The 14,981-nt window shown below is 52.9% G+C and overlaps 1 protein-coding gene and 1 pseudogene across 1 annotated transcript in view; both read left to right on the forward strand.

The window, feature by feature from the left end:
- Positions 1-12,361, forward strand: part of LOC148838987 (uncharacterized) — a 15,941-nt gene extending 3,580 nt beyond the window's left edge. Inside the window, exons 2-5 of the mRNA XM_088932186.1 lie at positions 4,864-5,017; positions 5,362-5,490; positions 6,435-6,734; positions 10,084-12,361. Of these exons, the coding sequence (XP_088788312.1) occupies positions 4,876-5,017; positions 5,362-5,490; positions 6,435-6,734; positions 10,084-10,346 (834 nt within the window). The 5' untranslated portion in view covers positions 4,864-4,875 and the 3' untranslated portion in view covers positions 10,347-12,361. The remainder of the gene's footprint in view (positions 1-4,863; positions 5,018-5,361; positions 5,491-6,434; positions 6,735-10,083) is intronic.
- A 1,968-nt stretch (positions 12,362-14,329) lies between these two features.
- Positions 14,330-14,441, forward strand: LOC148838988 (U4 spliceosomal RNA; annotated as a pseudogene).
- Positions 14,442-14,981: the final 540 nt, after the last annotated feature.

Raw genomic sequence — 14,981 nt, forward strand, 5'->3', positions numbered from 1 at the left:
TAAGAAAAACAGTGAAACAATGCCCGTGTTGTGAAAAACACAACTTGCGAAATCGCGCTGTTGGAAGGACAAGAACATTGCCCCAGTGTGACTGCAAACTGTTACTCCTAACCCCCGGTTCTGCACGGCAGTTCCCAGTAGCTCCGAGCTGGTTTCTGAGCGTGACGCGCACTTAGACACAGCTTGTCAGCTCCGGCGGACAAGAAGCGCAGCCGGCCCGACCCGGTCCGGTCCGGTCCGGCCCGGCCCGGACTCGCCTCGCTGCTGGAGGCTCGCAGCGCCCGCAGGCCGGGGAGATGCGCGCTGGGCTGGGCTGGGCCGGGCTGAGAGGCCCCCAGAGCCCCGTGTCCTGCATTATTCAGTGCGCTGCTGAAGTGCGGTAAAGACTGGTGCGTTTTATTGATCCTCTCTGGCTGAAGTGTTTCAATTAAAGAGAGGAGGAGAGGGGGAGAGGAGGAGAGGCAGAATGAAGAGAGTGAGAGTGGGGGGGGGGGGGGGGGTGAGAGAGGGCGCGAGGCGTCATCGTTTTTATCCCTCGTTTTCGCTCATCAGCAGCAATGAGTGATGAACGACGACTGGGCAGCTCGCCCCGCGATTTAAAACCACGGTTCACTACTCTGTCGTTATTATCTTTCTTTTCTTTTTTTTTTACGGCTTCGACAAAAAGCCGCGGCGCTCCGGCTCCTGCTAATGGGCCCCGGGTCTCCTAGCGCGAGCGGGCGGTGCCGTGGTTCCGGCCGCGAGCGCACAGCAGGTGTCCGGGTGGGGGGGTCGGTACCAGCACACGGGGGGGGCGAAGGGTCTTATTTTCTAAAAAAACCCAACAAAAACACAAGACGCAGAAAGTTCGTTATTCAAGTAGTGCTACCGGACATGTACCTTGTCGGTACGGTATTTCATGTGAAAACTAAAATGCAGAATTTCCAACCTCCTTCTCCCTAATCTGTCCTCAGAAAATTAAGTAAAACTGACGGACAGACGGAGCTTAAAAGACATAAAAACCTAAAAAAAGACCTTATAAAAGAGCGCAGCAAAACACTAAACAGTCTCGAAGAAGCAAAGAACAGAGCAAATCTAACAACATCTTCTGTTTCGTACAGAAAGACATGGTCTGCGGAGTAATACTGAGGCTCAAAGTCTCAAAATAGCCCAGAGATGGGCACCAAAATTCTTAAAAGGTCATGCTGGAGGTAGTATGAATCTAACTTTCCCCAACTTCAGAAACTGCAGCATTTCTCATGACTAGGGCGGGGGAGGGGGGGGGTGTCTTGAATTCTTTTTTGCTCGTGAAAAAACAGTGCCCCCCCCCCCTTCGAGGAAGCCATCGCCGGTCGTCCGAACACGCGATGCGCACCGCACCGGTGTAGAACTGGAGACTGTGGGGTATGTGGCTGGAGAAGAAGCTGGCTGGAGTTAGAAAAAGCGACGTAAATTTGCACTTGAGCAAAGAGCCCGGGGAGGCGTGCTGTGGGGGTTGTGAGCTGAGCGAGAAGAACAACAGCCCCCCCCACCCACACGCACACACGCACACACGCACAAGCCCTGCAGCTGCAATGACAATCACACGTGGGCTTTTCCACGCTGTTTTCTCACACCCCGTGCGCGATTTCGAGGCTACAGGGGATATTTTCTTTCTGAGAGTTTCTTTATGCAAGCGGTGATCCAGTTTCCAAAGTACGGGGAGCTGGATTATCCTGCACCCTGCTCCTACCCCTCTTGATGTAAAACAGCGTCCGCGCTTTACATAAAGGGGCTCCTTTAAGGAGGTGCCAGCAGTCGTCTGTATGTACCCGAGAGAAAATGGGCTCTAACGACTCATGCTCAGCCTCCCGACCAAGAGAGGAAACAACAGGAGATTCCAAAGGGATCTTGTGCAGTTCTCAGGCTGGGGCTTCTACTTAGAAGTACATTTAAATCAGAACAGGCGGCACGTTTTACACAAAGAGTGGTGGGAGTGTTGAACGAGCTACCTTCCTTTAGCTTCTTTCAAGTCCAAAAAGTGTGTGAGATTCCCATATCAATTCGCCGCTACCAGCCGAATAGGCTAGAGGGGCAAAAATGACCTCTCATGTGTAATCCTCTGTTCTTATTTAATGGAACAGCTACAAAGATACTGGCATTACTTCCAATTTGTTTAGATACATTGGCTTTACTATTAATATCCGAAAAGAATTAAGACTACATAGGCTGGCAGATTTAGAGATCGAAGAGTAGTGTATCATACTCATAGTTTGAACAGGAAGCATGAAGCTTCACAAACGAACAGATACGAGTGAGAGGCCACTTGGCCCATCTGTCCTCTTTCACATTTGGCAGAAAAGTCTCATCCATCTTTTTCTCGAAAGAAGTCAGAGTACCTGCTTCAACAACATGGCCGAATAGCTTGTTCCACACTCCCGCAACACTTTGTGTAAAGATGTGCCGAGTTCAAAATGCTCTTCCATTTAGCTACGACTTGTGTACTGTGCGTACTTCAATGAGGATTTTTTTCCCAGTGAGCAGAATAGGGGATCAGGGAACTGCTTGTTTTCACAGAGGAACTCTTGTGCAAAGTTTTTTGGGGAAAAAACGTCCAATCGCTCCCTCAATCCCTTGTTTTCAAAAACAAATTAAAATAATCTATTAAAAAGACACCAGATGAAGGCCTCCATAAAAAAGCACTTTAAAGCTGAGCTGTTTACAGGAAGCTTGTGAAAATTTACAAGACAGCTAAAAAATAATTCTGGGAGAGGTTAGATTACATAAAATAAAATACACGCTGGCTTCAGTAAAAGGCTGGAATCAGCACTGAATCAATCAGAGTCGATCTCTGGCCTCCTGCCCGAGAGGATGCTGGAGCGTGCCCAATGTAGGAGAGGAAAGTGTGGCGTAAAACATGTATCCCGTCACCCTCGAGATGGTAGTGACTCGGGACAAACCGGACTATTTCATTTCCTGGGGGCGTGTGTGGGGGGTCAGTGTGGAGACTACAGCAACAGCATGGGGTGCCGTTCATAGGTATGGGCACATTCATTCACTGAGCAGCACACTTTCACTTCACCCACCTTAGAATGAAATATTTTATGATCTTAAATATAATCGTTCTTTTTTGATTGAGTTTGGCGCTCAATGGCAATCACCCCCTTCGTTGTCACAGTCACGGTCCAGGCAGCACTGATGGCTTATTAAGTGTTCAGATGGGCTTTAATTAGGGGGAATTAAAAAACGCGGCACCTGGGAGTGTGGCCAGGCTGGTGTCCCGGTGTCCACAGGCATCGGGCTATTCCACTTACAGCACAGCCAGCAGGTGGAAAGGACTGACTGAATTAAAACCGGGCTTTGTAGCCGATTGCAGGCTTTGTGGCTGACACCTCCAGCCTAGAAAGCACGGGCATGTGACCGTCACGGCTCCGCGCGGGGTCGTGCCCCCCACCGCCCGTTCCAGCCCCCACACCTGGGGCGCGAACCCGGGTCTCCGGCGTAACGCAACAGGGCACCCACCGCGTGAGCTAAAGGAGACCCCCCCCCAGCCCAGGCAGCTGAGGACCCTGCTTCGCGCAGGGAGGGCGCTGACGTCAGCGCACTCCAGCAGAACCCCGGGAGTCGCTCTGCTGGAGTCTCGAGCAGCAGCTCTGGCACTCCGGGCGGTTCTCAGGGCCCTGGCTGGCGGCCTGGCGGTCACCCATCTCACAGCTCCACAGCGCCGACACAGGGGCTCCCTCCCTGGTCCAGCCGAGCTCTTCACCACATCCGATCTCTCGCGGAGCTAATGGGATGCAGATTGGAACCACTTCTGGCTTCGTTTTATTGGATACTCAAAAGTTCAGGGAGCTTCAGTTCCGAAATGCAATAATTACAACCGAAGAGGTCAAATTAATGCTGTTATTCAGCCCACTAAAAGGCTCAGTTGTGCAGCTGAGAGGCCCCAGGGGACCCCTGGTCTGACAGACTTGTGCACCGTTCCGGGTCCGAAGACAAACCGGCTTCAGGCTCCTGCCAGGTGGGGGGGAGAGAGAGGGGGGCAGAAATTTGCAGTGGGACGCCACTGCCTGGCCCAGGCACTGTGGATCGCTGGGAATGATGGCGCAAGTCTTGGTGAGAGGTCTGTCTGACACTGAGGGGCTCTCAGTTTTGGGGTGCAGTCCGAGCTCATGCCTCTGATGTGCCGTTCCTGTGGGATCCAACCAGGATTCGCCAGGAAGGTCTGGCCAGAATTTTAAATCTGGTGTATCCTGGCCGTATGCGCCATGCGTGCCCTTATGCAGACAGTCCTGCTGTAAGCCAGGATTGGGAAATCCTGATCCCGGAGGGTGGGTGTGTCTCCGGGTTTTCATTCCAACTCAGCTCTTAATGAGTTTAATCAATATTGACATAATGATAGCTTCTCACAGCTGCAGCTGCTGAAGACCTGCAGACACACTGACTAACCCTGCAGGACCAGACTGGACACCACTGCAGACACACTGACTGGCCCTGCAGGACCAGACTGGACACCACTGCAGACACACTGACTGGCCCTGCAGGACAAGGACTGGACACCACTGCAGACACAGTGACCGGCCCTGCAGGACCAGGACTGGACGTCACTCCAGACACACTGACCGGCCCTGCAGGACCAGACTGGACACCACTGCAGACAAACTGACCGGCACTGCAGAACCAGACTGGACACCACTCCAGACACACTGACCGGCCCTGCAGGACCAGGACTGGACATCACTGCTGTAAGCTGACATTTACTGCATATTTTACACTGCTGACCTGTAGAGGTGGCTTGAAAAACAGGCCGATTTCATTGCTCTTTGGAGGACAGGGCTCTGTAGTGGGCTGGCCTGCCTATGCTTTGGTCCACCTCCATCTTTGCTGGTTTCCACCCCTGTGCAGGCCTGACGCCAGATGTCTCGGAGCGAGGCAGACATCATGGATGCAGGACTCGGGGCAAAGGACAGAGAGACAGATCGTGAGGGCCCAGACATCCCAGGTTGCCCACAGAACCACGGCGCACAATCGGAACGCGACGGACACGTCCACACTCCAGGTACAGATCCCAGAGCCAGTCCCAGCTGTCCTGGTTCCTCCCGGTCGCTCCCAGTCTGCCCCAGCAGGGGACAATGCCGTCTGGCTGCTTTGGATGAGGGGAGGGTTATGGAGAAACAAAATCACGTTCCTATTCAATAATAACGGTGGCAGTAGAGCTGATACCAGCCCTCCACAACCAAACAGAAATCCACCAGAACTAGATCCAGAGTTTCACATTAAACCATTGATACGTTTTACCATCTTTGGATGAAGATGAGCAGCCACTCAGGATAGTCTGGGTCCATCAGTCAGAGCTGGGGAGAACTGGGTTTTTGTTACTGACTGTGTGTCCTCCTCTGTCAGAGCCGCCTCAGGCAGGGGGCGTGTGTGTCCTGGACAGTGAGCACTCGCTGACTGGAGACACCTCAGCCAGCGAGAAAGCCCACCTCCTCCCTCACCAGCAGACAAAGCCCCCCTGCACAGCAGGACAAGGTAACGCTTCTGTCAGCTTTCCTCCCTCACTGTGCCTCCTCCTGCCTCACTGTGTCTCATCCCTCACTGTGCCTCCTCCTGCCTCACTGTGTCTCCTCCTGCCTCACTGTGCCTCCTCCCGCCTCACTGTCTCCTCCCTCCTCACTGTGTCTCCTCCCGCCTCACTGTCCTCCCGCCTCACTGTGCCTCCTCCCGCCTCACTGTGTCTCCTCTCTCACTGTCTCCCCCCTCCTCACTGTGTCTCCTCCCGCCTCACTGTCTCCTCCTGCCTGTGTCTCCTCTCTCACTGTCTCCTCCCTCCTCACTGTGTCTCCTCCCGCCTCACTGTGTCTCCTCTCTCACTGTCTCCTCCTGCCTCACTGTGTCTCCTCCCACCTCACTGTCTCCTCCCGCCTCACTGTGCCTCCTCCCGCCTCACTGTCTCCTCCTGCCTCACTGTGTCTCCTCTCTCACTGTCTCCTCCCGCCTCACTGTGCCTCCTCCCTCCTCACTGTCTCCTCCTGCCTCACTGTGTCTCCTCTCTCACTGTCTCCTCCCGCCTCACTGTGTCTCCCTCCTCACTGTGTCTCCTCCCTCCTCACCGTGTCTCTCATTTCACTGTGTCTCCTCCCTCCTCACTGTGTCTCCCATTTCACTGTGTCTCCTCCCTCCTCACTGTGTCTCCTTGATGATTTAACTCAATCAGTTCATTAAGAAGATGGCTCTGTCCATCAGAATATAAGTGATGGGACAGCATTCGATTTCCGTGCACTAGGAGTCAGGGTTCTGGACCTTGTCTGAGCTATAGAAGTGGGTCATTAGAGCTACGGTCCACAAGAGACAGTCATTTCTCTCCTGAGTGTACCACAGCTGTACACTCCTCTGTTGAGTTGAGCCTGTTAGCAACATGGGCGTCTCTGGAAACTGCTTGTTCTTGTTGTTTTTTGGTTCCCTTGTGGTCTAAGGAGAAGAATCTGTTCACCTACCTCAGCCAAAGACCACAACCACTGGGTGTGGCGAAGTGGACGACACCACCCCCAAATCACATGTCCACACCCACGATGGAGGCGGGTCCACTGGAGCCCCGCCCATCCGCAGCCCCCCAGGCGTCACCCGCGGCGTTCAGCATGGCTGCTCCGGCCACATCTCCCCTCGCTCCTCCGCCTATAACGGACACGTGACCAGACTGGCCTCCACGTCCACCACGAAGAGCCAGCACAGCTTCAAATCCACAGCAGCCCAGATTCAGCAGGCAGCTGGAGACGGTGAGGACACATATTGAGGAAGTGTGTGTGCGTGCGTGCGTGTGTGTGTGTGTGCGTGCGTGCGTGTGCATGTGCGTGCGTGCGTGCGTGCGCGCGTGTGCGTGTGCGTGTGTGTGTGTGCGTGCGTGCATGTGTGCATGTGAGTGTGTGGTGCAGTGCATATATATATATAGGCAGAAACCTAAAAAAGCTCTCCTAACTCCCAGTCCCAGAGAGTCTGTTTTTTATTCCACCTGGGCTCTTGATGACTTAATTAGCCTAGCGGGTGCGATGTGGCGCTGCTCCCAGCTCCCTAACCATGTAAACCACAGTCCTATGGCTCTCAAGGACCAGGAATGGGGATCACCTTACATACAGGACTGTGTTCAGATGACGGACAAAGTGCAGGCAGAAATCAGAAGTGTCAGCAGCCACGGCTGAACTCTCCCCCCCTCTCACTCCATTAACGAGCCTCGTCATGGCTGCTACACTAATTGCCTTCCATTACCGCTGCGCGGAGACTCGCCGGCGCACGGCCCCCCTGGGCTCGCAGAGCGCTGTGCGTGTCCTCTCGGCTTTCCTGCCCCGCGCCGCACCTGCTGCCCAACGCGCACTAACGGTGGCTTCGGCCTCTCTCTCTCTTTTCTGCTCCCCCATCCTCTCTCTCTCCACCTGCTCTCCTCTCTCCTCCCCTTTTTCTCTCCCTTCTCTCCCCTCCTTCATTCCTGCCCTCTCCCACCCCTATCCCTCTGCCCCGTGCCTCCCCTCTCCTCGTACCCGGATCCCTCTGCCCCCGCCCCCTCTCCCAGACCTGTGCATGTCCATGCTGCTGGCCTGCCTGTGGTGCAGGCTGTGGGACTGTATGTTCCTCACCTCTGAGGCCTGCGAGCTGTGTGTCTCCTCCCTCTGCTCCTCCCTCTGCTCCTCCCCCCTCTGCTGCTGCTGCCCTGCTCTTCTGCGGCCCCTGCTGGAGGGGGCCGGCGACAGCCCCTGCGGCTGGCTGGGTTGCTGCCTGGAGGCGCAGTGCTGCGGGGGCCAGTGTGACTGCTCGCTCTGGGACGCCTGCCTGCAGACCACGGAGTGCCTGGAGCTGGGAATGGAAATCTCCCAGCTGCTGTTCCACTGACCCGGGGCCTCTGGGCTCCAGCCCGGCCACGCCAGCGCTCCAGCGGTTCGCTAACATCCATTTCCACCTTTCGTTTCCTGTGTCACTTTCGCAAGATTTTATGATCTGTCCAGATCATTAAATGATCTACAGAAGTACAGGGCTTTTGTCAGATCATGAAATATAAATTACCGGATGTGTCTCATCTCATGAACTCTCATGAACAAGAAGCCTATAAGGCTGTTCTGGTTCTGCCTGAGAACGATGAAGGCACAGACGCCTAATTGCATCTGGGTTGAGCTGTGGTATAAGTCAGGAGACCCCCCCCTTAAAAAAAAAGCGTTATTTGTTGTCAAACTTCTTGCTGTCAACCAGCTATTTGTAATGATTTACTTGGTACGTGCGGGCCTCTTTCTCTGACCTTTGACCTTTGGCCTTGCCGCTGAGTGGTTCAGTGGGAGCCCTTGCAAACTGAGCGCTCCTCTGGCACGTCACAGGCGTGTCACTCTCGGTCTAGAACCCCACGCCTTCTCAGAAAAGTGGCACAGCTCTTCTGTAACAGCGCGCACGGGGACTGACGTGCGATGCACGTGTTAATATTTGAATCTTTCCCAGGGGGGTGAAAGCAGTTGGACCTTCGTGTGATATTTCTCCTTAGTCTTCTGCTTCAGGACCCCTGGGGTTCGAGGGTGTGGCTGCACTGGGTCAGGGCACGGGGTGGGGGGGTCAGGCCCCCGTAAGTGTGAGGTTTACTTTTCAGGCCTCTACTTTCTGATCCAACCAGCTCTTCCTCACCTACTGCACGGTGGCCTGCAGCTCTAGTGATGGAGATCCCTGGGCCTGGAGGCTTCACAGGTGCTGGTTAACTGGTTAACTGCTGTAATTGCAAGCTGGGTGAGAATGAGCACCAGCGAGTCCTGTAGCACTCCGGGACCAGAGACGCATGCACAGATGCATCCTTATTTGCTTGAAATGCAGAACTGCATGTTTTCATGAGCATGGGGAGTGGGGGGAGAGGGTTGAACGCTGCTGTCAAGCTATAAGGGGGGTCGAAGTAAGGACAGCGAAGCACCGGGCCTTCCAGTGCTCTCTGCCACGGGAGCCTGGCTTGGACCGACAGTCCTCTGTACCTGTTTCTTTAATAGCAGATTGAATACTATGGTAAAAGAGCTGGTGGCACCCAAAACCTGGAATGGACTTGAAGTTCATATGAACTGGCATCAGCAGGTCATAGGCTACACATACAGCACAGCAAATCCTAAACATACGGAGTTCCAAATCCTGATCCCAGTGGTCCACACACCTGCTGGCTTTCATTTTAGGCCAGTTCAGTTGCCTCATCTCAACATTAATTGAATGAACAAGTTGCTTGATTGGAATATTGGACAGTTTTTTTTTCAACTGTTGTTGGTGTTATGGATTTCATTTGGCTTATGACATGCAATAGTAAAATAGGAACCCAAAGAGCTGAAATCAGTCGAAGAACTCAAATTAATCCTGTTATAAAGTCCATTAAGGGTTCAGTCGTGTAAAGGGTAAGCCTGGCTGGTGTGTGAGTCTGGGAACCCTGCAGTAGAGACAGCGCCCCCAGCAGGACCAGGGAGCAGAGGGACAATGTTAAAAAAAACTCTAGTATGTGGCCTCATGGCACCCTGGACACATGAAAACAGGAAATTAAAGAAATTTGTGTTTAACGTGACCAATATTTTCCTAAAACAGATGTTGATAGTTAAAGCAAGACAGCCTTTCAGTACAGAGCAGAAAATGCAAACAAGTACAGAACATCAGCCCAATGTGTTTCACAGTCAACAAGCTGTTACTGTTTAGAAATATCTCAAATGGGCTATATCCAACCCAGCCCAGAACACAGATAATAAAAGGCCAAGTTGACATGCAGCTCTTTCTGTGCTTCGGTAAAGCTGGGCTGGCATTGAGCAACCGCTGATGTCAATGACATGACTAAGCAGCTGCTTGCAGTAAAATTCTGCAGCGGAGCTTCAGCACAAGAGCCCTGTCCTGTCTGAACCAAGAAGGCATAGGACTGACTGTTTATAAAGCAATAAATTGTGGGCTGGATTATTTTATACAACATGTAGCCCTGAGCTTGCTAATTACCATCCCAGTTTAGACCACAAGCAAAGACATTGTGTATTAGCTCCTCCCTGCAGTGACGGTGGATGGGAGGGGCAGGTTTGTGTGATGGTCAGGAATGAACGGGGTGTCCTGAGCTGTATCTGTGACCTGTGTGTATGTCTCCCCCTGCAGACCGCTGTGTGCACTGCGTCCTGGCCTGCCTGTTCTGTGAGCTGCTGTCTCTGTGCTCCGTGCTGGTGGAGTGCCTGGGCTGTGGGCGGGGCTGCGGTGCCTTGTGCTGCTGCATGGGTGGGGCAGAAGGGGGCGGGGCCTGTGGGGGCGGGGAGGATGGCTGCTCCACCGGGGTGGATTGTGGGATGCTGGAGGACTGCTGCGAGTCCTCGGACTGCCTGGAGATCTGTTTTGAGTGCTGCTCCATCTGCTTCCCGGCCTAAACGCCACAAGAGTGTGACACGAAAGGCACAAAAAGCGCTTTCCGTCACGCAGTCAATCAGACAATAAAACAATCAGGTTACATTTATGCTACATCTCAAGGTGCATTACTAACAAAGTCCAGTCTAGCTGGGGCCTGGTAAGTCACTGTGTCCTCTGGTTCCTGCTCAGTTCTGAATGACTGTTTAATGAGTAAATGAGTAAATCAGTTGTTTAATTAGGATGAGATCCCAGATCTGCCCGTTAAACCTGTGGGGCATAGGCTCCTCAGGACATTGTTTGCAGAGCCCTGGCCTACCTGGTAAAGACGACAATGTTCAAGGCCGGACAGCTCCTCCACGCCACACAGTCACGCGTGTCTCTTTCCCTTAACCGGCTTCCCATTGGCGCTGTGCGGCAGCGTCCTGGGAGGGGACTGTGGTCCCCGTGACCTCGCTCCTCTCTCTCCGGACCCGGGTGCGAAGGCAGCTCCTGCCCGTGATACTGCGGCCCCCTGTGGAGGCTGCCGCCATCTTGACAGCCAACGAGTGTCGGGACTGGGGCTCCTGGCTGTCCCTGTTACTGATCACAGACCCCCACTCCCTCTTTAAATTGATTTAGTGACAATTTATGTTGCAGCTGTTAACCCCCCCCAGACAAACGCTGGACATAAACCCAGGTGAACTGCTCTGAAGTTCACTCCTTGACCGAAGTGCGAATCGGTCTGCTGGGTTTATAACTGGAAACCAGCCCACAGGTGGCGCAGGTCGCTTGTCTCATTCCGCCCCTAACCTCTCAGTATGCCTCCAGCATGACTGCGGTTTTAATACTATTCACATCACTGATTGAGCACAGCACCAGCTGCCACACGCTCTCAGCAGGTGGAGCTGGGGGCAGAGAACAGGGTCTGGAGATCACAAATGCGACGAGAGCTTAAGGATTTCTTCAAAGCATCCAAAGCACACTGGATGCCATTCTCTTCCTTAGGATGGGGAGATCGAATTAAAAAGTATTGATTGTGGTGTAAAGCAGCGAGTCTCCACTCCCAGAGGCTCACTCCAGCTCAGCTTTAAACAAAGTAATTGTCGGCTTAAATGAATGGATGCTTAGGATGCTGGAGGTATAGAGGGCCACAGAAAAATCCTACAGGCTGCAGCCCCCCCGGGACTGAAGTTGGGCACCATGGAAATAAGACAATAAAGAGCCGATTTAGGTTTTATAGACAGTAAAACAATAAAGACTTTATTTTTTTAGACAATAAAGAGCTGATTTAGGTTAGTTAGGTAGGAACTGAGCAGGAATATACACACACTGACCATCTCTCCAGGACCAGGACTGGACAGCCCTTCTGCAGACACACTGACCATCTCTCCAGGACCAGGACTGGACAGCCCTTCTGCAGACACACTGACCATCTCTCCAGGACCAGGACTGGACAACCCTGCTGCAGACACACTGACTGTCTCTCCAGGACCAGGACTGGACAGCCCTGCTGCAGACACACTGACCATCTCTCCAGGACCAGGACTGGACAACCCTGCTGCAGACACACTGACTGTCTCTCCAGGACCAGGACTGGACAACCCTGCTGCAGACACACTGACCATCTCTCCAGGACCAGGACTGGACAACCCTGCTGCAGACACACTGATCATCTCCCCAGGACCAGGACTGGACAGCCCTGCTGCAGACACACTGATCATCTCTCCAGGACCAGGACTGGACAACCCTGCTGCAGGCACACTGACCATCTCCCCAGGACCAGGACTGGACAGCCCTGCTGCAGGCACACTGACCGTCTCTCCAGGACCAGGACTGGACAGCCCTGGTACAGACACACTGACCATTGAGCTGGACTGCAAACACTTAAAACCAGGATTCCGACATATACTGGGACAGATGAGTGAAGAGAATTAATTACAGTTGCTGAAGCACATCCATCTTCAAAGCCCGGGTCTGTGACCACGTTATTACAGGCCTAACTGCTCACCTGAGCTAGATCCCTTCATAATGAACCCAAATTGTATTATTGTTTCTAAAAGGTTGTAAATATGTTATATTTGGCATCTGTGTAATTAAAATAAATATTCAGACTATATTGTGTGTTCAAGCCAATCTATGTTTTCTGTTTTACCTGTTTTTCTTCACCTCTGGATCTAATACCAGAAATGAATTGAATTATCCTGAGCATTTAGCATTCTAATTAGATAACATGTTAGGGTTTAAAAATAATCCTGAGTGACGCTGTTTAGTTTTCCTTCGCTAAATGAGTTCCAGTTCCTTCTTCCTCTTGTTTCTCTCTGTCCCTGGTTTCCTGCTTCACGGACAGGATATGTGTACACAGTTACAGCACTGCCAAAGAGCTGGAACCGTCAGGTCCACTGTACTGAGAGTACTGCTAAAAAAACAAGATAAAATACAATTCAGGTTAAAAAAGTAATTCAATACACACCCCACAATTTCTCCCCCTTTCTCTCTGCTGCTGTTTCTGTCTCTCTCTCTCAATTCAATTCAGTTCAATTTCAAGATGTTTTATTGGCAAAACCAAAGAGTACAACAGTGTTGCCAAAGCAAAACAGATACAATTAACATAAAAAAATCTACAGACATTTACAATACAGACATATCATAAGATATTTACATGCAAACATATGGAGCATTATCGGGAGACAGGCTCACTGTTCCTCAGGCTGTGGCGGGAGATCACATACTGGGCTGCCAGTTCAGCAGAGTTCCCTCCTCCCTCTCCCAGTAGGATTGGGAGCTGTTGTGATTCTGGCAGGTGAGCAGCAGTGAGAGAGGGAAAGAGAGAGATCTGTAAGTCTTTCTCTCGCTCTGCTCCTGCCCCGTCTCTCTGCTGCTGTGTGCCATACTCTGTCTTCCTCTGGGTGTTCCTGAAGCAGTGTCTGGCCAGTATCCAGCGGCTGCACATCTGGCTGTGAGTGGAGTGTCCGGGGGAGGGTGGGGCAGCAGGAGGAATAAAAGAGCCTTTTGTGTTCTCTCTCTTGCTTTCGGTGTATTTTCTTCTCTCTTGCTGTCAAGAAACATCAAACCACAGAACCCACAGTCATGCAATTAGGCCCTCAGAAAGTATGCACTAAAAATAGCTCCAAGAAAAACTCCAATCGCAGACTTGAATTCTGGCAAAGTCGTGTGTTAAAATATCGCCAATTTGGACTGGATCAGACCTCAGATCTCACTCACGTGACAAACCCATTACCTGCAGGTGCGCGTCACCCACACCTGGGCCCGGCTGTGGATGTGCTGCTGGCCGGAGATGTTGCTGAGCCACGTCCACACAGCCTGCAGTCCTCCTTTAGAAACATCAGTGCATATTCAGTGGCAATAGTGTCTCATCATGGAGAGGGACCGTTTGGAGCACGAGCGCCTACTGTGGCTATTCACAACGGCGGCAGCAGAGCCAGTGGGGGTACTGTCATTGTGAAGTCAATGGCACCTGCAATAATAAAGTATATCTATAGCCAAGCCTGCTTACTGCTTCCCACATGGAGTCAACTCATATGTGCTCCCATAATGCATAGCAAGGTGTCTTAGATGGTTCCAGCACTGAGAAGCTGAAGCAATTTTTTTCCCCACAAGGCATTGCACCTGTGTGCTGTTGCCACATGCCAGTTCCTGAGAGGCGCTCCCTATAAGAGTCACAAGATACAGTGTGTTCTATTTTCAGCCTCCTTGTTGGTCTACCTAACAAAGCAGAGGCAGGGAAGGCGGCGTCCCGGGAGCTTGTGCTCAAGGTGTGTGTGTGCTCGTATAGACGCTGAGGATGGCTACTCAGCGCCTGCAGGCTCCTGCTTGCAGCCCCTCCTGGTAGAGGAATGACCTCCTCTTCCCCCACGCCGATCACCTGACTGTGTACAAATCTCATCCTAGGCCACAGCAGGAGTTTTCAATATGTTTTGGGCGATATAAGGCTCTTGGAGAGGCCGGGGACTGAGCCCGGGACCTCATACACGCGAAGCACGGCTCTACCCCTGAGCTAAATCCCCGATTTGTGCGGTGGTGGTATCGTAGCCCGTGAGGTTAAGCCGAGGCGCGATTATTGCTGGTTGTAAACTTTTCCCAAACTTTCCCCTAAACCGCCGGACACTCAGAAGAGTGAGCTCCCTGCCCGCTCTCTGCTTCCCGTTCGCGGCCGCGGCCCTGCCCACGCTTCCCCCCTCCCGCCTCGGACCCCCCGTTTACAGCTGGGGCTGAGAGCTGCTTTCGCTGCCCTCTGCGACGGCACGTCCTGTCCTGTCCTGTCCTGTCCCAGCCTCGCACCCGTGCGCACACCGGCCCCAACACACACGTCTCTGTTCGCACACACACACACGGCTCTGTTCGCTGATGTGCTAAGAGCAGATTTACGACTTCCACCTCGGCTGCGCCAGGCCTTTGGGGGGGGGGGGGGGCTCTGATTTGCGTCAGTAGGGCGGGGGTGAGTGTGCCCCTGGGCTCTGCTGGGCACTTCCTGCTACTCCAGCGGGCAGCCTGCCGCCACAGTGACTGACAAGTCCCCTGGCCACAAAACCCCCCCCCCTGTAAACTAGTGCAGCAACACACTGACCGCTGCATTACCCCTGCAGAAACTCTCCTTTCCACCCGGGGCATTCACGACAGAGCTGCTGCCACGCCGTTACGCCGAGAGTTGCGGGTGT

The sequence above is a fragment of the Atractosteus spatula genome, chromosome 2 (assembly GCF_055471065.1).
Source record: "Atractosteus spatula isolate fAtrSpa1 chromosome 2, fAtrSpa1.hap1, whole genome shotgun sequence".
Classification (NCBI taxonomy): Eukaryota; Metazoa; Chordata; class Actinopteri; order Semionotiformes; family Lepisosteidae; genus Atractosteus; species Atractosteus spatula.